General features: G+C 34.1%; 1 protein-coding gene across 1 annotated transcript; it reads right to left on the bottom strand.

Moving 5' to 3' along the window:
• Positions 1–8,649: 8,649 nt before the first annotated feature.
• LOC115983353 (SNF2 domain-containing protein CLASSY 3-like) lies at positions 8,650–16,599 on the bottom strand. The gene is made up of 4 exons (XM_031105995.1): positions 12,668–16,599; positions 11,505–11,654; positions 9,287–11,276; positions 8,650–8,814 (listed from the first exon to the last, which is right to left on the bottom strand). Exons 1-3 carry the CDS (start codon positions 16,325–16,327, stop codon positions 9,321–9,323), a joined length of 5,766 nt encoding a protein of 1,921 aa, XP_030961855.1. The 5' UTR covers positions 16,328–16,599; the 3' UTR covers positions 8,650–8,814; positions 9,287–9,320.
• Positions 16,600–23,701: the final 7,102 nt, after the last annotated feature.

Below are 23,701 nucleotides of genomic sequence, written 5' to 3'. Positions count from 1 at the left end.
ACCACAACAGTTAACGACAACAACGACGACGACGAAAACAGACTGTAAACAAAAAACAGAAACACATCGAGAGAGTTAGAGAGAGAAACTTTAGAGTACCTGAAAGTGATAGGTGCAAAGGTTATCTCAGACTCTGTCACTCTGAGTATCAAGAGCATGGCTTAATCATCAAGTACCTGGTAAAGTGATGTGTTCATATATTTATAGCAACTTTTTTGTCCATTATATTTATAGCAACTCCAACTTCAACCAATCACATTGTTAATAGGTACATACATGTTAAGAAGTATTCTACGTAAATTTTAAACTGGTTTGTCTTATATTAATTATTAAAATAGTTTAGTTTAACTGAAACTCTATTACCCAAAAGTTTCAAATTCAAAGAATTTAAAATTGTACTCCTACTAAAATTTAATAAGGGTCCGTTTTGATACAATTTATTTTTATTAAAACTGAAAATTGAAAACACTATAACAAAATAATTTTTAAATGTGTGAATAGTGTCATGAGACCCGTGAACTGAAAACATGTGGAGATATAGATATGTAGAATGTTTTACTGACTCCTTAAAAACATTCAAAAGATGAAATGAATTACTTTTTATTAATTTTTCTTCCCTTTTTTCAATTTATTACTTTAAAAAGGGTTTGGTTTAGTTTTCTATACATTGAAACCTATTGAGATCCGGACACATAGAATGTTTTACTGATTCCTTAAAAACGCTCAAAAATGAATGAATCACTTTTTATTAATTTTTCCTATTTTTCAATTTATTATTTTAAAAAGGCTTCGGTTTAGTTTTCTATGAATTGAAACCTGTTGAGATTTGGACACATAGAATGTTTTACTGACTCCTTAAAAACGCTAAAAAATGAATGAATCACTTCTTATTAATTTTTCCTATTTTTCAATTTATTATTTTAAAAAGGCTTCGATTTATTTTTCTATGAATTGAAACTCGGTGAGATTCGGACACATAAAATGTTTTACTGACTCTTTAAAAACACTCAAAAAATAAATGAATCACTTTTTATTAATTTTTCCTATTTTTCAATTTATTACTTTAAAAATGCTTTGGTTTAGTTCTATGCACTAAAACCCGTTGAGATCTGGACATGTGGAATGATTTACTAAGTCCTTAAAAACACTCAAAAATGAATTAATCACATTTTATTTATTTTTCCTATTTTTCAATTTATTACTTTAAAAAGGCTTTGGTTTAGTTTTTATGCACCGAAACTCGTTGAGATTTGGACACGTAGAATGATTTACTGAGTCCTTAAAAACATTAAAAAAATGAATGAATCACATTTTATTTATTTTTCCTAATTTTCAATTTATTACTTTAAAAAGGTTTCGGTTTTATTTTTTATGCACTAAAACCATTTAAGATTTGGACACGTAAAATGATATATGAAATCCTTAAAAACACTCAAAAATAAATGAAACACTTTTTTATTAATTTTTCCTATTTTTCAATATATGAGATTATGAGGCTTTTCGTCGGTTGAAGGCTACCATTACTTATTACTTTCGGTTTGGAGTTCTTTTCTTTAGTTGGAGTTGTAGTAGGGCCACGTGTTGTTGATCCATGAGGGTAGGAGTGAGAAAGTGGGATGTGGACGAAACTTAGTTGAGAGGTTTTACTTTGGAGAAAGGAATATTTAGATAATGGAGAGTATTTTGTGGAAAAGGTATTTTTGACATAAAAAGGTAGTTTCGTTGAATAGTTTGGACAATGTGTATGGCAAAGTGAATCCATGTGATATTACTGTTCATATGCGCTAAAAAAAAAAAAAAAAAAAAAAAAAAAAAAAAAACGCAAACGTGGTATCATAAGCTATATCCAAACACTCACATTCTAAGGAATTAAAAATAAATTTAATATTTATATTTTATTATAATAAAACTTTCACAGTTCACACTACATTCTGTCATTGACTGGTTCAATATATATGTATGCATTATATAGTTAATTTAGACTTTTACAAATTTTATATATATGATAGTTTTGATAATATTTTTTTCCTTTTACATAAAATTTTTAGTTAATTTGTGAGCATACTACTAGTAGCTATATAAGGTAGTGCACAACATGAACATCTCTATTGAAATTGGGAGAGAGAGAAGTTTGGAAGAGAGAGAATTGAATGAATAATGTTCTGCTTGAATATTATTAAGAACTGATTAGTTTATATACATTGAGTCATTAACAAACTTAACAAACTAATAACTAACTCACATGATCAACACGAGATGAAGTAAACAACAAATAACAGTAAATTTAAAACTGCATGTAGCATAGCAGTGACAACTAAAACACCTAAACGACTTGCAGCTTGACTGAACAGCTTGATTGATATTTCAACACTCCCCCTCAAGATGGAGCATATATGTTGCTCATGCCCATCTTGCAGAGTAAGTTGCTAAACTGTTGATGTCCCAGAGGCTTTGTAAGTAAATCAGCCAATTGGTGCTTAGTTGAAACATGAAAGGTCTAGTTTCAAAAAAAAAAAAAAAAAACATGAAAGGTCTTGACTAAATTATCTTGTATCTTCTCCCTCACAAAATGGCAATCAAGCTCTATGTGCTTATTCCTCTCATGATAGACCGGGTTAGCTGCTATGTGGATTGTAGCTTTACTGTCACAGTACAGAAGAGCAGGATGATCATGATTGATTGACAGGTCTTTAAGCAAGCCTTTTAACCATACAAACTCACTTACAATAGCAGCCATAAACCTATACTCCAATTCTACAGAAGACCTGGACACAGTGTGCTGTTTCTTGGACTTCCAGGCAATTAAGGACTCACCCAAAAATACACAAAATCCAGTGATAAACCTCCTTGTATCAGGATAGCTGGCCCAATTAGCATCACAGTAACCTTTCAAGTGTAAATCTAAGTTTGTTGAGAAAAAGAGACCTTATCCAGGTGTCCCTTTTAGATACTTAAGGATTCTGTTGGCTGCTTGGAGATGTGGTTGTCTAGGCTGTGCAAGAAACTGACCCAGTTGACGCACACTATATGCAATATCTGGTTTGGTCAGTGTTAGATACAACAGTTTCCCAACAAGTCTCCTATATTGAGAAGGATCTGTTAACAAGTCTCCATGATAGTTTGATAGCTTGGTGTGTTGCTCTATAGGTGATTTAATAGGCTTGGCTGCTAGTTGTCTAGTTTCTGCTAGAAGCTCTAAACAAATTTTCTTTGGCAAACACTTATGCCTGTGGAGGATCGAGCCACCTCTAATCCCATAAAATATTTCAAAGGACCAAGATCCTTTAGCTTAAACTGATCATGAAGAAATTGTTTGAACTCTGAAACAACTTCAAGGTTATTGCTAGCTACCAAAATGTCATCAACATATACTAAGATAACAATGATAACATCATTATGAACTCTTGTAAACATAGAGTAATCAGATTTGGACTGAGTGAATCCATGGTTGATGATTGTGGTTGAGAGTTTTGAAAACCATTGTCTGCTGGCCTGCTTCAGTCCATACAAGGACTTGGTGAGTTTGCAGACTAAATCAGGGTCCCCCTTGCTACCAAAACCAAGTGGAGGTAGCATGTGTACTTCCTCATCAAGGTCTCCATGCAAAAAAGCATTATTAACATCCAACTGGACCAAATGCCAATCAAGAGTAGTTGCAACAGCTAATATAGTCCTAACAGTGACAAACTTCACAACTAGACTAAAGGTTTCATAGTAATCCAAACCCTCCTGTTGAGTGTAGCCTTTTGCTACCAGTATAGCCTTAAACCTTTCAATACTCCCATTAGATCTATGTTTCACTTTATAGACCCATTTGCAACCTATAGGAACCTTACCAGTTGGCAAAGGTGTAAGCTGCCCAGTATTGTTTATTTCAAGTGCATGTATCTCATCAGACATGGCTGCCTGCCACCTAGGATCTCTTGCAGCCTTAGCATAGGACTTAAGCTCAACACAAACAGAGAGAGCAATAGTGAAAGCTCTATGAGGGATAGATAGCCTATCATAGGAAAGGACAGATTCAATAGGGAAAGGGGTAGTAGGTAATGGTAGGGGTTTGGTTGAGGCAAGTTGACAATGGAAATCCTGAAGGTAAGCAGGTGCTTTGTGAGGTCTGGAGGATTTTCTGGGTGCTGGTTGGGCAGGTTGGACAGACTGTACAGATTAGACAGGTTGTACAGGTTGTACAGGTTGGTCAGGTGGAGCAAGTTTGACTAGACTAGGGTTAGGATTGATAGGATGGTTTGGTATAGCATGTGGAGAAGAGATAGGTAAATTAGGTATGTGAGGTATATGAGTGTCAATCATTATGTCAGAAACTTCCATTGGTGAACCATCAAAAATGAAGGTGGGAGGTGGAAATAAAGAACCACTAGAAAGTGGTTGAGAGTTAGAAGCATTGTTAAGATGAAAATCCATGGAATGAAAAGGAAAAATGTGTTCATGGAAGACAACATCTCTGGACAAGAAAATGGACTTGGTTTCAAGATTGACCAATTTATATCTCTTGACACCATAGGGATAACTAAGAAAGACACAGGGAAAGGCTCTAGGATCAAATTTAGATCTATTCCTAGAGAGAGTAGATGCAAAGCACAAACAACCTAGGACTTTAAGATGAGAGTAAGAAGGAACAGTACCCAAAAGGATTTCATAGGGAGTTTTATTATTCAATAAAGGACTAGGTAACCTATTAATAAGATAAACTACTGTAAGGATGCAATCTCCCCAGAACTTCAAAGGCAGATTAGCTTGAAACCTAAGGGCTCTAGCAACACTCAGAATATGTTGGAGTTTCCTTTCAACAACTGAGTTTTGTTGAGGTGTATCTACACAACTCAGTTGATGAAAGGTACCCTTGGAAGAGAAAAATTGAGGCATATGAAATTCAGGACCATTATCTGATCTTAAGGTTTTAATTTTGAGATGAAAATGAGTTTCAACAAAAGAAAAGAGGGACTGAATAATAGTTCTAGCATCAGATTTGAATTTCAGCAAATATACCCAAGTACATCTACTACAATTATCAACAATGGTCAAAAAGTATTTAAAACCATTAATAGAAGGAACAGAAAATGGTCCCTAGATATCACAATGAACAAGATCAAAAATGGAAGAACAAATGTTATTCTCATTAGGAAAAGGAAGCCTTTTTTGTTTGGCTAAAGCACAAATAGTGCAAACAGGAAGCTCTTTATCACAGAAAGTTACATTAGGAATTATTGAGCTAATCAAGTGCAACCTAGATGAAGAAGGATGACCCATTCTATTATGCCACAAAACAGAATTTGAAATAGTAGTGTTATTACATGAGACAAGACTACAATCAGCAACAACAGAGGAAGGAAAGTAAACACCAGGATGTGAGAGAACAATGGGCATGAAATTGGAAAATTGAATTGGGACAGAAAGTTTGGCAGAGTTGGTTTGTTGTAGAATGTACAGGCCACCATGCTTTTTACACAAACCAATCGTCTTCCACTGGAGTAAGTCCTGTATAAAGCAGAATTGAGAGAGAAAAATGCAGCAACACCTCAGATAATGTGTTAATTTCCCAATGGAAATAAGATTGAATGAAAAGGAAGGAACACACAAGACATTGTCAAGGACCAAATCACATGATAACTGCACTTGACCAACTTGAGTGACTAAGACAGATTCACCATTAGGAAGTTTGATAGAGATGTGAGCTATAGAAGTAATTTTGGTAAGATATGAAATGGAATGAACCATGTGGTCAGTAGCACCACTATCAATAATCCATTCATTAGGTAACAAGGTAGGTGGAATGAAAAGATTGGAAGAAAAAACTGAGTGATCTAAGTTGGTGGATGAATGCAAACAAAGAGGCATGGAATTAATAGAGTCTAAGCATTCAGGTTTATCTAAAATGTCACTATTAGGTGTAGGTAAAATACCTGTAGTGTGAAAAGTACCAGGTGGCAAGGACTTGGTGACAGGAGCAGTATGACTGATGAGTGTGGTAGCTTGATGAGTTCCAAGAGAAGAATCTTGATTTTGATTTCCTTGTGATCCCAAGGTATGGGCTTGCAACATGGACATGAGTTGGTGACATTGAGAAGAAGTGAGAGCCACTGTGGTCAACTCCTCCATAGTATCTATGTGATCCAGATTGGAACCCATTGAAACCTGATTGGCTGAGTGCCCCTTGCCTTTGTTCTTACACCCAAGAGGGTAACCATGAATCTTGTAGCATTTGTCCACCACACGGCCAAGAATCCCACAGTGTGAACAAATTGGTCTTTCCCTTTTTCCATTAGGCTTGTTGGTATAATTTCCCTTATTAGATGAATTATTAGGACCTCTAGAGAAGAGTGCAGCAGATTCAACTGTAATGGCATTGGAACCAACTCTTCTATGCTTCTCTTCTTAAGTGATGAGAGAGAAGACTTGATTCAGTGAAGGTAAGGGCTTCATCAGTAGGATCTGTCCCCTAACAGTTGCAAAGGATTCATTAAGCCCCATCAGAAAATTCATAGTACACTCCTCTTCTTGATACTTAACCCGAGCAGCCATTGAACCACATGTGCAAATACCACAAGAACATGAGGGAATTGGCTTTATAATTGACCAATTCATCCTAGATTACCTTGAATTTCGTGTAATAACTACTCATAGAGAGATTATCTTGAGAGAGAGTACTCACCATTCTTCGCAGTTCAAAAACCCTAGGACCATTGCTCTGAGAGAATCGGTTCTTGAGATCTATCCAAACTTCTTTCGCAGTATTCAAGTAAATCACACTTGAAATCAAATCCTTGGACATCGAATTGATCAACCAAGAAAGAACCATTCTGTTGCATTTCTTCCAAGCAGGGAAACTTGGATTTGAGGAACTTGTTGGAGCTTTGATAGTGCCATCAACAAAATTTGTTTTGTTCTTGGAATCAAGAGCATAAATGATAGCTCGGGTCCATGTAGCATAGTTCTCTTCAGTAAGAGGCTGATTAACCAGAATCAAGCCAGGATTCTCACTATCATGCAAAAAATAGGGACTGGACGGTTTTTCCCAAGCAGGCACAGAGGTTTAAGAAGTAGATGATACTGAATCTGTATTGGCAGATGCGGAAGCCATTGAAGAAGCTTGAACTAGGTTTTACAGAGAACTTAGTTTCAAGAATTAGAGAAAGCAAAGAATTAAAGAAACTTTGCAAGAGAGATCAATGAAAGAATAAGGAAATACAAAGTGAAGAAAGCTTCAAGAAAAGCCCAACAATGGAGGATGAGTTAGGAATTGATGGAATACACCGAGCCAACTCACTCTGATACCATATTGAAATTGGGAGAGAGAGAAGTTTGGAAGAGAGAGAACTGAATGAATAATGCTTTGCTTGAATATAATTAAGAGCTGATTAGTTTATATACATTGAGTCATTAACAAACTTAACAAACTAATAACTAACTCACATGATCAACACGTGATGAATTAAACAACAAATAATAGTGAATATAAAACTGCATGTAGCACAGCAGTGACAACTAAAACACCTAAACGACTTGCAGTTTGATTGAACAGCTTGACAACTTGACTGATATTTCAACAATCTCTTTCTTTTTTTTTTCTTTTCTTTTTTAGGTTTTGAGAAGAACCCAACATGACCATCTTGATACCTTCTTAAGTAGGCAAGCAACATGAGCATAGAAATAGTTAAAGGCTAATGATTATGGAGAAAAACTCTAAATACTAAAATTGCAGGACAGTACATAAGATGTTCTAGTGATACCTTCATGAGCAAAAGAGGAAGAAGAAGAAGAAGAAGAAGACAATGATACATCAGAGCTTCTGGACGCAGATCAAAAAGTTACTATGTATGAATAAAATAACAACTAAAAAAACCAGTAGTTATCCTCAATGAGCAAAACTGTCTAATGACTAATGTTCACCATGATTTAGCAAAACAACATTTAAAAAAGAACAATATATAGTGTAAGAAGATATATTTGGTGAATCTCCTTTCCTATATATTTTAACAGTTAAGTTAGCACAGCAGCCTACAATATAAGTTGAAATCACACAATGGCATTAAAATCTTGAGAAGAAACTTATCTTAGCCAGCAATTGTCTAATGAGTTGTCCGCATAATCCGAAGTTGAGAGAACTTGATGGAACTAACAGGGAAAGTTTTAATCCTCTAACCATACATAATTGGTAAACAAAAAGCACAAATCTCCATAAAACAAGAAAGATAAACAGTAATGCCATGTTAAAGTTGAGTTAATAATTTAGGCAAGTAATGCATTTAAAAGGTTCAGTCTAGCTGTGCTTTCTTTTCTTTTAATTACATGAGGATATTCCATTTGAATTGAGTCTAATAACCATGCATGCAATCATCCACAAACTATGACATTGCAAAAGACCAAGGGAATTGAACTTGTACATCTCTGTTGCTTATAACAAGGTACAAAAATAAGAAGAAAAATACTATAACAAAACTGATCCTAGCACCAAATTAGAACATACCATTGCTACTTAGAAATGATAAATACAGATAACAGCAGAGAGTTATATACACTCAAATTAGAATGTTTCAAAAATCAGTAATGGCCTGTTTGGATGGAGGGAGGAAGGAGGGGGAGTGGAGGGGAGTAGAGTAGAGTTGGCTAAAAATAAGCTAATTTTTTGCTAAATTTACTCTACTCTACTCCCCCTCTCTCTCCCTCAATCTAAACAGATCATAAGGCTCGACCTAGTATGACAGTTCAAAAGTAAAACATTTGCAAATCAGACATATTATAATTCATATTTCCTGCTGGATTTCTGTTCCAAGACAAGTAGGCTGGGTCCCCAACGATCTGCATAAAAAGTAATAACAATTTCAGACACATCTTACAAATGACCTATGCTTTACAATCAGTTAGCTTTTCAAATTAAGGAACCAATTTAGCAATAACAATTCTAAATATCCTAAAACTTCCAAACTGATCAAGTAGTCACAGATATAAAAACCATTTCATGTTAGTAACCCTGGTTGTAAGTACCTTCAAAAGTTAACAAGTACAAAACCTTTAATATAATCTTTGAAACAATTAAATTGTTAAGACACTCTTTTTAAGTGTAACTCATTTGATGCTCAGCCTTAAGAACCTTGTACAATAACCAATGAGTATTGATGTTCTATGTGCTGACCATATTTACCATTCACAGAACTTGAAGAGACCATACAAAGATAACAGTACAGATTACATCCCTAACCCTCCTAGAAACTCAAAAATTCAGAAATCAGAGGGGAAATAATAATTTGACGACTAGCAACATCATACACACCTTAATTGAAGGGCATCATAAGATTCAACTATTTTCATGGAAGAACCATAGAACCAAAACTTTCAACTAAATCTGACTCCTTTGGCTGGTAGATGATCTTCTCAAACATATCTTTGAGCTTATCATGCCGTATCATCTCATCCAGTACTTTATCATCTGAAACTACAGCCGGACTCTTTTGCTTGTCATTTTCCTTGTTGGTAGAAGAAACCACCATCTCAGAAGAAAACACCAACTCAGATAGACGATCTTTCTCAGCCTGTTTGCAATACTTGTCACATTCTGTAGTCCCCCGTGTGATGAGATGGTAAGTATAGACCACTTTCTTTTGGCCAATTCTATATGCCCTGCTTATTGCTTGCCTCTCTACAGACGGATTCCAAACAACATCAAGCAGAACAACCCTTGAAGCACCTACCAAATTGATGCCCTCAGAACATGCCTTTGTCGAAGCTAGCAATACTTTTGCTTCACTGTTTGGATCATTGAATTTATTTATCATGAATTGGCGAGTCTTTTGATCTAGTTTACCATGCATATACAGCAATTCCCTCCCTTCACACCAATTTAAAAGTGAATTTAGTTGGTCCATTATCAAACATAATGGATCAATGAATTGGCTGAACACCAGAATTTTTTCATCAACCGTATCACACAGTCGAACAAACTCCATTAAAAATCTGGTTTTAACGCCTTCATTAGGATTTAGCCTTTGCCTTTCCAACCAATCCTGGTCAAGGATGGATTCTTCTTTCTTGGTTAAAGACATGCACTGAAACAGAGAAGGGTGGACAGAGGCCAACGCTAACCTATGTTCAAATTCAAATGTGTTTGAGGTACCTCGAATGCCCTCTAGCAGCCGCTTCTGCAAATCCGGTGGATTCAAAACCACCACACAATCTCTCAGTCCAGGAAGATTCTTTTGAAGAATGCTACCTTTGTGTACATGAACAAATGGTGCCATAAGTGCTTTGAACTGCTTTATTTCCTCATCAGCAAGACTGCCTGTTGAATTGCTGGTGGAATCTAGTACCTCTCCCTTGACTCTTTTTTCTCTCATCAGTCTCCTTTGGCAGAGTTTTTTAAGGTTTGAAGGGGTTGTGTCTGCAAATCCTGGCCTTACTAAGCACAATGTATTATAGAGCTCGAGGAAATTGTTTTGGAAAGGAGTCCCTGAGAGGATGATCCGCTTTTTGGTTTGAAGTTCACAGAGAACCTTCCAAATGCTACTCCTTTGATTTCTAGGTGTGTGACCTTCATCAAGAACTAACAAGCCTGGCAAGTCAAGCAGAAAGTTCCTCAAATCTTCAGTTTCTGTTTCCCTCTTAACCTTACTTCTCTTCTTGGTTCCATCATCCTTTCTGAATTTTTCTCCAGCAAGCTTTTCATACAAACTGTAGCTAACCCCTAGTATGCTCTTATCCTTACACCAGGAGAACAATTTTACCATGCGAATGTCATTCTTGTTTTGGCTTTGGTGCCTACTTCTGTCCAGAAATTTGACAACAACCGCACTCTCCTTTCCTGAGAACTCCAGGCTGTTCAGGTTGTGAAATGGAACTCCAACGTTCCATTTTTTAAACTCTTCCTCCCAAGTGAGAAGTAGGCTGGCCGGAGCAATAATTACTGGGCGGCATTTTGGGAACATTTCCAAATACGTCTGGAGGAAAACAATGGTTAGCCGGGTTTTACCGGTTCCAGGGGCATGTGAAATAATGCAACCACCAACATTATCAGGATCAGAACTCTTCAACTTTTCAACTTCAGTGGTTCCTGCCAAGTTCTTCCATATGAACTCAAAACCTTCCTGTTGGTGTGGATACATGCTACTTTTAATATTGGGGATGATGTCCCATATTGTCCCTTTTGTTTGGTTGAATGAGTCTCCAGGATTACTACTCAAATCTTGAAGTTGAACCCCATCAAACATTGAGACATTCTCCCCACTATATGAACTTTTCCTGCCCAATCCTTCGGAAGCAAACTTTGCCTAAGAAGTACAAAACAAAAGTAGTTAAGCACAAGAAAACTAGAAGTTGACTCTCTCTAAATGTGCAAATTCATAATTATAGCTAGAGAGAGAGAGAGATAGAATATATAGGCAGGAAACTGTAATAGCTGAATAAATTTAGACAATTCTACTTTGATAAATATGTTTTTTTTGGATTAAATGTGACTACAAAAAGTTGTTGTGTCTTTGTTTACTCGGAGTACTTACCATAGGTGGCAACACATATCTAATCTCAAGCATTATGAAGGAACAAAATCTGCATTTTATTCCAATTTGCTCATCCAGGATTAAGTCATGCTTACAAAGGGTTTCCAAATTTGCTCCATTTTCTACTTCATTCATTTCCTCGTCCTCAACCTGCAGATCATAAGAGAGGAGTGATTCTTTTGAAAGCAACCCACCGGAAGTTAAAGGAAATTATGAGTATAGATCATGATGATTTATGTTTAATATATTTTCCTTGATTATCTTCAGGAAAATTTTATGGAATAAAAAAAGAAAAATTAAGTGGAAATCACCAAAAGTAAGTTTTGATATATGAAGAGGTTCACCCTGTTCCATGTTCCAACCGTTTGTCAGACAAATGGAAAATAAAATTGGACTCTTACAACTATGTTGGATGAGATGATGGTGATACCTATGATTCAGATCATGTTGTGTTTTGTGTTGCATAATCTTGAGAATTAAATATTTTCCAAGATTGTATATAAGTCATTTAGTTAAACTTTCCATACTGTCAATACACTTTCGTGGTTTAAAATATGGCAACATTTTTCATTTGTTATGGTTGGAGGGTGTTAAACAACAAGAACTCAGCTGAATTCTAAAGAGAGCCTTTAAATTCATCTAGGTAAACACAAAATGAATGATTTGGAAAGCATACCATGCAAATTGAGTAGTGGCTGACAAGCTAAAACTCAGAATCCTCTATAATGAAGTGAGTAAAACACAACATTGAATTTGAGATTTGAAGTCCGAGAGAACAAATTAAATGTGAATTTCCAACCTTAATAAGCTAGAGAACTAATAATTCACATATTTTTTTTTCACTTAGGACACAATGGACCTCAACAATTTGTTTTTGGTTCTGCCAGCTTCTTTGAGAAGCTTACCCCACAGGAACCAAATTCAAGGGACTTGAGAATGAAATCCATCTCAGCCCATACAATTTGATCACTGCTTTGTAATGAGTCACCTTATTTTTATCAAGTGAAGCTACTTGTATTGAAACTTAAAAATGAAACTAAAAATTAAAGTACCAGCTGTATACCTATCAGTATCCAATTGAGAAGCACAGAATCAATGAAATCACACAATTTTTTTAAAGAAATAATCCTCAATAATACGTTTGTTTTGTATGAGAAACCTACCACAGAGGAACCAATTTCAAGGGACTTGAGAGCAAAGTCCATCTCAGCCCACAACATATCCAACTCTTTTTCAGATTCTGATTTCTCCAATGTTTCAGGCTCTTCAACACCAAAAGTAAACTTCAGAGGAAGTGGCTGTGCATCTGCAGCTTTAGGTCTATTAGTAGTATCTTCTTCATTAGTAGTCTCTTCATCAGAAGACACTAAATGATCCGTAATAGCCTCTCCTTTTTCTGTAATGGAATCAAGAAGAAGTCTGAAAATATTCGTATCTTTCAGCCCACCAGCTCCCTTTCTCTTACAACTAAAGTCTCTACCTTCTGGACCTATTTTATCCCCCTTCCCCTTCTCTTCCTCTTCCTGTTCATCTTGCCATTCCTGTTTCTTGCTCTCCTCAGAGAATTTAGTTGAAGAATGCAGAGACTTTTGTGCCTTCTCCGCCCTGCCAACAATGAATTCATCATTTCTTGAATCACCCTCCTCCACCTCCTTAGCAGTCTTAGTTGAACCATATACTTTCTTAAGGCTCTCCCTAGATGCTGCAGTGGCCGTTGAGCCATATACTTTCTTAATGTTCTCTCTAGATGCTGCAGTGGGACGGCCAGTACCAGACAAATTACTTTTCTCACCAGGAATTTTAATCCTCTTCACTGAAGACCGAGTGACTAACCGCTGCTTCTTCTCAGTTTCCTTACTAGAAAAAACAGGCATACCAACCCTTGTAGCTTTCCTTTCCCTACCAGAAAAAAAAGGCACACCAACCCTCTTAGTAGCTTTCCTTTCCCAGTACATTTCCTTTGTGGCACCATCGTCTCTAGTTTCACCATTATTTTCACCAATTGAGCTGGTCTCAACCTCCTTTTCCTCTTCCTTCTCCCTGCACCTTTCCTTCGCACCCTCATCCTCCTTTCCGCGCTCTTCCACTGTGCCACCATCATATCTAGTTTCAGAAATCTTTTCACAACTTGAGCTGGCTTCGTAATCTGCCTCAATCTCCTCCTCCTCTTCCTTGTTCCCACAAACTTCATCGGTGAAGCCATCATCTCTAGTTTCAACATTCTTTTCACAAATTGAGCTGGCATCAATCTCAGCCTCAACCTCCTTCTCGCTGCACTCTTCCTTTGTGGCACTATCATCACCAGTTTCTTCATTCTTTTCACAAAATGGGCTGGCTTCATTCTCTGCCTCAACCTCCTTTTCCACTTCCTCCATGCACTCGCCCATTGCAGCACCTTCATCTCCAGTTTCTTCATTCTTTTCATAGAATGTGCTGGCTTGATTCTCTACCTCGTGCTCCTTTTCCCTCTCCTCCACGCACTCGTCCATTGCAACACCTTTATCTTTTTCCTCCTCTACAATGGGAGCACCCATGTCTTTGTTATCAGTCACAACCTCTGCCTCATTCTCCCTACTAGAAAACTTACGTTTCTTCAAAGGAGGCTCAAGCTGATTGCTTTTCTTCTCATCCTCTTTACACACACTTGCTTCCTTCTCATTCCTACTGTCAGCAACATTTTCTTCAACGAAATCAGATAATTCATCATCATCATCATCAAATGACAAACCCTCATCCTCACTAGTTGTGTAATCCACCTTATTCACCTTATAATCCTCATCTTGACTATCATCATCATCGCTACTACTCGAAGACGAAAAAATATCAGAATCCTTTTCAGAACTACTCTCACTCTCACTGACTTCCAACGGACTCTCCCCAACTTTTGAAGGCATTGGAGACACTCCTGAAACATCTTGGCCATTCCCACCATCACTCTCCATCGCCTTTTTCCCTTTATCATTCCCCAGTGATTCAAACTCCTTTTTTTCACGATTATTACCATTAGCTTTACCTTTGGACACTACTGGACTCGTCAAATCAAAGCTTTCAAAACTACTCTCACCAACTTTTGAAGGCATTGGAGACACCCCTGAAACATCTTGGTCATTTCCACCATCTTTTTCCAACACATTCTTCCCTTTATCACGCAATGATTCAAACTTCTTTTCAACGGGAGTCACACAACTACTTTCACCAAAAATCCATTTGGACACCATCGGACTCTCCAAACCAAAGCTTTCCAATCCAGCAGGATCTGATTTCCACAGCCTGCTACCAATTCCAGCTCTTCCAATTAACTCAAAGTCATCAAAGTCATCATTCTCATCATCTTTGGTAAGATCAATACTTTCGACAGCTTCTTTCATATCAAATGGTTCCTCACCAACATTGATAACCTTTTCACCACCAAAAGCTGCCGCAGAATCAGGTTCAGGCCTTATATCATCTCCTGAATTCTCATACGCATCTTCTTTCTTCTCAAATGGTACAGCATCAACATTGATAACGTTTTCACTGCCAAAAGCCGCCTTCACTGAATCAGGCTCAGACCTTATCTCACCTCCTGGATTCTCGAAAAGACCTCCTTTCATCTCAAATGGTTCCTTATCAACAATGATAAAGTTTTCACCACAAAAAGCCGCTGCCAAATAAGGCTCATACCTTATCTCATCACCAGCATTCTCATAAGCACTTTTTTTCATCTCAAATGGTTCCCCATCAACATTGATAACCTTTTCACCTCCAAAAGCCGCTGCCAAATCAGGCTCAGACCTTATCTCATCTCCGGAATTCTCATAAGCACCTTCTTTCATCTCAAATGGTTCAACATCAACATTGATAACGTTTTCACCACCAAAAGCCACTGCCACTGAATCAGGCTCAGACCTTATCTCACCTCCTGAATTCTCATAAGCACCCTCTTTCATCTCAAATGGTTCCTTATCAACAATGATAAAGTTTTCACCACCAAAAGCTGCTGCCAAATAAGGCTCATACCTTATCTCATCTCCTGCATTCTCATAAGCACTTTTTTTCTTCTCAAATGGTTCCCCATCAACATTGATAACGTGTTCACCACCAAACACCGCCGCCGAACAAGGCTCAGACCTTATATCATCTCCTGAATTCTCATAACCACCTTCTCTCATCTCAAATGGTTCCTTATCAACGTTGATAAAGTTTTCACCACCAAAAGCCGCCGCGGAGTAAGGCTCAGACCTTATCTCATCTCCTGAATTCTCATATGCTCCTTTTTTCATCTCAAATGGCTCCCCATCAACATTGATAACGTTTTCATCACCAAAGGCCGCCGCTGCTGAATCAGGCTCAGACCTTATCTCATCTCCTGAATTCTCATAACCATAAAAGTCATCCTCACTGCTACTACCATCACTTTCATCTATAACAATAACCTCTACTTTATCATCATCCCCATCCTCCATATCTTTCTCTCCAAACAATCCACCTGGGCCATCTACACTAGACCCAAATCTACCTTTTTTGGCTTTCTCAGTCCTCAATTGAGAACCAAACAAAACAGAATCCCCCTGTTCCTCCCTACTCTCTCCCTCACCAACAAACAGACAATCATCCTCATCATCGGGTTCATAAAAAGTAACTTTTTTTCTCTTCCTTCCACTCTTTCTTACCTCTGAATTCGATGCTGATCCACACCCAGATGCTCTATCTTCCACATTGGTCCGAGAATCACTCCCTCTTGACGAAGCTCTTCTCGCACTGGAACTACCCTGAGAGATTGTTCTGAAGTACAAGTCTGTCCCAGAACGAGTTCTTCTAGCAATGCAACTGTAGAAATCCATGAAATTTACAACAAGAAAGTAATAAAAAAAATTCTGGGTCTGACTCAAAGATTGAAAATTTGTGTTGTTTATGTAGAAAAAAACTGAGAAACGGTTCCAAAGCAAAGCAAAGATCGAAACTTGATGGTTTTGTTTGAAAAAAGATTGAGTCTTTTTGGAAAAGAAAAGAGTGAGACTTAAAAAGTGTAAAGGAATTTGGGAAGTGGGTTTGAACACAAACTTGAAGTAGTTATCATTGTCAACTGAGTAATTGCGAAGAAGAATGTGGGAGAGAGAGACTCGTTTCAGTTCTGCAAATGAGGCGCCAAAAGTGGAAATATATAAAAGCTTTCTATGTTTTTTTTTTTTCAATTACTATTAAAAGTTAAAAACGTGTAGTTTAAACTTTATCTTTTGCACATGGGCCTCCAAACCTAAAAACATGCATCATCAATCTAGCTCTTTGATTATCCACCAAAATTTAAAAACCAACATCTCTTCATCATTAGTGCACGAAATTTTTATTTTTTACTTTTTATTTTTGAAAAAAAATAATAGTAAATATTAATAACCAAAAAGTTAATTAGAGAATTTGTAAAAAACAATAAACAATATGTAACGTACAAGTTTGATTATGGTAAAGTACAAAATTATGATAGATGATTAAAATAATTAAAATAAAGCCTAAATTTTATTTTAAAAATTTCTAGAAATTTTAGTTGGAGTGGAATTTAAAATTTCTTGAAATTTAAGTAATATATTTTTAGTTAAATTAAATCTTAACAATTAATAAGATAAATAGAATTTAGTTAGAGTACATTTTTAATTTCTTGAACCTTAGATGGTAGAGTTTTAGCTAAATAAAAATATTTTGACACTAATAAAATAACTATTCTAATTAATAATTAACATTTATTCCAAATTGTTTGAAATATATTCCATTTTTCAGATGTCTCAAAATTAAGTTCTCTTTGAAAAGTCAAATTCCATCATTTTATTAGCATTCTCATTATACCATTTTAGAATTTATCAATACTCTATGAGAGAGCTTTACATATATATACACTTAAATTAAACTAGATCGCTAGAGTAGAATTCTATCTGAGAGAAAAAAAAAATATCAATACTTGTATTAAGATTTAATTTGAAGATTAAGATTGAATTTGGATGAGGCTTGGTTGTTATAGAATTTAAAAATACAAGTTTGTACTAGTTTATGGTCCTAAGAGGTGTTGGATGGGATAGGAAGGAGTCTCCCAAATCTAACCTACACGTGTGTGGTAAGGACGACACCAAGATTGTAATATATAACCCAGAAGAATACACTGAAAAGGAGAGAATTTCTGTTTGGAAGAAAGTCATATGAAACAAATATCTTAGCCTATTCCGAAGAAAAATTGAATAATTCTTATTGCAAAAAACCATCTTGAATCGTAAAGTTTAATCGCTTTTCTTCTGGGATAAATCTAGTTCTTCTATCCATGTTCTACAAATTTATTGTTTGAGTCGCTAGCGTTTTGAGCCCAATCCGGTTTTGGGATCAATACAATTTCAGTCCCTACAAAAGTAATTAATAATGAAACTGTAGCTATTTCTGATAAAGTGAAAATAGCCATTTCTATAAAGTGAAAGTAACCACTTAATAACACAAGTAATTTACTACCCAAATTTTATTATATAATAAGTATATGAATGTCAAAACTTAATTTCATCAAAATTTGTTTATAAACTATGCATAATATATGAGAGATTAACAATATCAAAAAAGTAAAAAATCTGTCATTTAATGGACAAAATTGAAATCTTTATTTCCCAAAATTGTAGTTTCATTTATGGTTTAATCTTTGTTTTAATTACTTTAAAAATTGCAATCATTAATTTATGAGTTATTTTCATCATGCATCTCTATTTTATCAATTTTTAGAGACAATAATTTTTTTTTTTAAAATCACATCTTCATTTAATGTTTAAAAATCTCCCACTATTTTGAATTAACAGTGTTAATAATTTGTTCTCACTTCTCAACTTAGGTTCAAATTAACTTATGTGAACATTTATTATCTTTTTTTAGTTCAATTTTTAGACTAAAAGAAAATAAAAAAGTTCAAACAAAAACAAATGCAAAGTGCATGAGTCCTGCACTCTGTCTAGACAGTGTGGTACGGTGGTACCACTAAAGAGGGAGGGGATCACTAAAAAGATCTTCTTTACCTCTGGTGAGTTCATTTTCAAAGTCAAAAGTGAATATTTAAAGACCGCATATTTTTTCACAATTTTTGTGTCATTATTATGATATGTGTGTGGTTAATGAATGACTAAAAAATTGTGAGTTCATACCTATTTGGTTACAATTGAAACGCACTGCGTTTGCTTTTTTTTTTCATTGAGAAGCACATTTTAGTGTTTTTTAGTGGATTTCATAAACTATTTACGAGACCTACAAATCTCTTTTTTCAACAAAAATTTTATTAAAAATTGGTCTCATGATATTATTCACATATTTAAAAATTATTTTATTACAGTGTTTTCAATTTACAGCAAAATAAGCGGTATCTAAACGGATTCTTTATATGAAAGTGATGGTTAACCACTCACGGTCTGCCATGTCAAAATTGTGGCCAAAAAAATTGTGAAATAAATTTAGGGCCATGTTCTTTACTAATTGATCTCTCTTCGATGCTTGATGGTTACACCATCTTATGAGCCTAAATTTGCAATCTAGAACTACTCAATCAAATAAGTTGTGTTTAAATTTGAATGTGTGTGTGGAGAGAGAGAGAGAGAGCCATGAAAAATATCACAATTTTTACACAATTTATTGTATTATTGAGTTGTGAGTGGTAAAAATGTGGACCTCACAAACCTACTATATTTTTTTAGGCAACTTTTTTTTTTTATAAGAAAGAATAGAAGTGACCAACCTTTCCTCACTTGAAGCAAGTTAATGTCATGGATTGATTCAACCGTAATAGAATAGGCTCCACGTTCATTTAGCCCACCCCCAAATTTTCTCTAGGAATTCAAACTTTAGAACAAAATAAATTTGTTTCCTTTACCAATTCCTAAGTTAACTTTAAGCATGTTTCATTTAAGAAGGTCGATCTTGTTTTAATCACTTGTACTTGTAGTTTATTTTGTGGTAATTATGCTATTTTTATTATCATTTGTTTTGTTATATGATTTAGTTTTAACACCGAACTCAAAATTGAAAATTAAATTACAAGTACTTAATTTCGTTTATTTTTTAATATGAAAACAAAGTTGGTTTAAATTTTAAGTAGACCACAATATTTGTTTTTTATTATTATATGAAACTAACCTTAATTTGGTTAGTATTATTTCATCAAGTTATATACTTAACTTATCAAATTAACCTTAATTTGACTATTCCCTAAAAAAAACCTTAATTCAATTAGTATCAAATAATTTATTTAATTTTAATTTAAATATAAGTTTGTAATCTATATCCAATAGAGTTTGTAATTAACTTTGAAAATTGAACACATAAAACTTGTTTATTTTTTATACGCATAGTTGTTTAATTTTTTTATAAATTTGTTTAATGGTAATTTAGGAAACTTCTAACTTTTTGAAACAAAATCAAAACATTTAATGATATTCCCCTAAATAGTTGGGTTTTTTAATTCAACTAAAAAATTTGGGACAAATGGAGTAATTAATAATAAGTGTAGCTACTTGTGACAAAGTGAAAATAACCACTTGACAGCACAATAACATGTTTAAGACCAAAATTTTATTATATAGTAAGTATATGATTTGGTTAGAAAATGTCAAAACTTAATTTCATATAAACTATGTATAATATATGAGAGATTAAAAATTTCTAGAAAGTAAAAAATCTGTCATTTAATCAACAAAATTGCAATATTTATTTCCCAAAATTATAGTTCCATTTATGGTTTAATCTTTGTTTTTAATTACTTTAAAATTTTCAATCTTTAATATATGATTTTTTTTTTAATCATTCATCTGTATTTTATCAATTTTTAGTGATAAAAAAAAATCACTTTTTTATTTAATATTCGAATCTCGCACCATTTTGAATTAACAGTGTTAATAATCTGTTCTCACTTCTCGAGGTTCAAATTAACTTATGTTACATTTATATCTTTTTGTTTTGTTCAATTTTTAGACTTATGTGATTAAATGAATTTTAAAAAGTTAGAATAAAGACAAAAACCAATTGGTGCAAAGTGCATGAGTCCTGCACTGTCTAGAGTACATTGGCACGGGTACCCCTAAAGAGATCCATGCACGGTACACGGTTCTGTTCTGTACCTATTGGCTATTGCCTATTGGTGAGTTCACATTCAAACTTCAAAGTTAAAGAGAATCAAATATTTCCTTCTTTGAAATTTGAAAATATATATATAAAAATAAAAATAGTGCAAGGACTAAGGACTAGTATTATTATTATTATTGTCAAATGTTAACGAGTTAGGGTTAAAATAATATGGGTCTTATTTAATAAAAAAAACTGAATAAATGGGAGAAATGGTATAAAGTTAACTCAAAAGTGTATAAAATTTACAAAACACTGACATAAAGACAAAATATCTGACACAAAGTTTGGTGTTAACTGTTAACGGCCACCTTACAACTATTACAATTATTATTGGCAAATGTTAACAAGTTAAAGTTAAAATAATGTGGTTCTTACTTAATAAAAAAAATTGAATAAATAGGAGAAATGGTATAAAGCTAACCCAAAAGTGTATAAAATTGACAAAACACTGACATAAAGACAAAATATCTGACACATAGTTTGGTGTTAACGGGCACCTTACGGTACCCATTAACACAACCCATTATTATTATTTTGAAAAGTTTAGAACCACATAATTTCTCATAATTTTTTGCCACAATTGTGAAGTGCCAAAGTGTGATTGGTGAAGAAAAAAATGATGAGTTCATGTAAAAGCGGTGATTAATCAATCATTGGGACAAAAAAATTTGTAGAATAATTTTGTGGTCCTTAACCTACTCTTATGTTTTGCCAACTTTTTTTTAGGAAGAATAGAAGTGACCAAACTTTTCTCACTTGGAGGAAATTAATGTCATGGATTGATTCAAGTAAAAATGTGATTAATGAAGAAAAAATGGTAGGTTTATGTAAAAGTGATGATTAATCAATCATTGTGACAAAAAAAAAAAATTGTAAAATAATTTTGTGGTCCTTGACCTACTCTTATGTTTTGCCAACTTTTTTTTAGGAAGAATAGAAGTGACCAAACTTTTCTCACTTGAAGGAAATTAATGTCATGGATTGATTCAAGTTCAAAGTGCGATTGTTGAAGAAAAAATGGCGAGTTTGTGTAAAAGTGATGATTAATCAATCACTGTGACTAAAAAAATTGTAAAATAATTTTGTGGTCCTTAACCTACTCTTATGTTTTGCCAACTTTTTTTTAGGAAGAATAGAAGTGACCAAACTTTTCTCACTTGGAGGAAATTAATGTCATGGATTGATTCAAGTTCAAAGTGTGAATGGTGAAGAAAAAAATGGTGGATTCGTGTAAAAGTGATAATTAATCAATCATTGTGACTAAAAAAATTGTAAAATAATTTTGTGGTCCTTGACCTATTCTTATGTTTTGCCAACCTTTTTTTAGGAAGAATAGAAGTGACCAAACTTTTCTCACTTGGAGGGAATTAATGTCATGGTTTGATTCAAGTTCAACGGTAAAGAATAGGCTCCAGGTTCATTTAGCACAGCCCCAAGGCTTTTCTATAGGAATACAAACTTTAGAACAAAATAAATTTGTTTCCTTTACCAATTGTTAAGTTAACTTTTATCCCAAAAAAAAAAAAATTGTTAAGTTAACTTTAAGCATGCTTCATTTAAGAAGATCGATCTTGTTTTAATCACTTGTTGTTTATTTTATGCTTATCACTATGCTATTTTTATTATCGCTTGACTTGTTACATGATTTAGTTTTAACACCAAACTCAAAATTGAAAATTAAATTGCAAGTAGTAAGTATTTTACTTAACTATGCATCGCTTTATATCCAAGATAAAGTAAAGTTTCTTTTTATTAATCTTTTTTGGTTAAATTTTATGTTTGAACCATAACATTTGATTTGTTATGTAAAACTAACCTTAGTTTGGTTAGTATTATTTCATCAAATTATGTATTTAACTAATCAAATTAAGGTACCTTGATTTGATTAGAATATCAAAAAATTTATTTAATTGATATTTAAATATAAAATAGCTAATTATATTTATTATCTTATGCCTCAAACTATATGGTTTAAAATCTAATACTCCCTCTTATTGATTGATCATAGTCTTGGGGCTGATTGAAGACGATCAGATTCTCCAAGCAAATTTAAAAATGTACTTGGGCTGGTTAATGCTTTATAAGGCCCATTCCCATGTTATCTGCTCTGAAATTGTGCTGACCTCAGTTTGGGCTGAAAATTGAAGCCCAATTTGAAAGAGAAAGTTAATTGAACCTTTCCAAATTCTCTGGCACAAATAAGGTTACAAATTTCTGTCAACTTCATTTTATACATGTCACAATTTGTAGGAAATTGATTAGCACATAAAAATTAAAAAAAAAAAAAATCATCTGAGAGAAAAAATTGTAAGAATCTAAGTAGAAAATATTTAGTGATTAGTAAGAACATATATTATCATAAATCAAGAAACTGCAATTTCATTATCATAGTCTCATCTTTTGGAAAAAAAAAAATGGTGGTGGGGGTAAAATTAAATTGGATACTTTCCCGAATGTCATGGGTTCACAAAATATATATAGACCCTAACTATTTATTTGTTTGCAATAAAATCTACCATGTGTTTTGGTGATTGACATTGAATTTAGAGATGTCTAATCCATCAAATTTAAAAGTAGTATGTTTGAAGGAAAGGAAATAGATTAGCTCATGGCTTAGCTAGAAGAGCAGTTTTATCTGTAGACACGGATGTATAGGTAGAATCTCTACTTGCTGATTTGGATGATGTATTCCAATCAGATTTATTTCAACAAAATTCAATTACTTCTTTCATAAAAAAAGTAGCAAAACTGAGTTAAAAAAAAGAAAAAAGAAAAGAAAAAAAAAGAGAGAGTCCCAGTTAATCATATGCACCAAAGTCATATTTAAGGGTATATGCATACATAGTTAATGTTCAGTCAACAAACATTTTATGGCACAAGGACATGATATGAATGGTTATATTGCAAATTAGTAATGCCATTTTTTAAATCATAGTATGAGATTATATTTTGAATATGAAGAGTTCCAATGATACCAATATTCTCTCTAATGCCTGGTTTGAGGTTTGAAGTTTGAACCCCATTTCAGCTTCAATTATTTATTTAACTCAAATATATTTATGTGTGTATGTGTGAAAGTGGTTCAAGTG

The sequence above is a fragment of the Quercus lobata genome, chromosome 4 (assembly GCF_001633185.2).
Source record: "Quercus lobata isolate SW786 chromosome 4, ValleyOak3.0 Primary Assembly, whole genome shotgun sequence".
NCBI classification, from domain to species: domain Eukaryota; kingdom Viridiplantae; phylum Streptophyta; class Magnoliopsida; order Fagales; family Fagaceae; genus Quercus; species Quercus lobata.
Note: the sequence above shows the minus strand (reverse complement) of the source record. Positions and strands in the feature narration are given on the sequence as shown.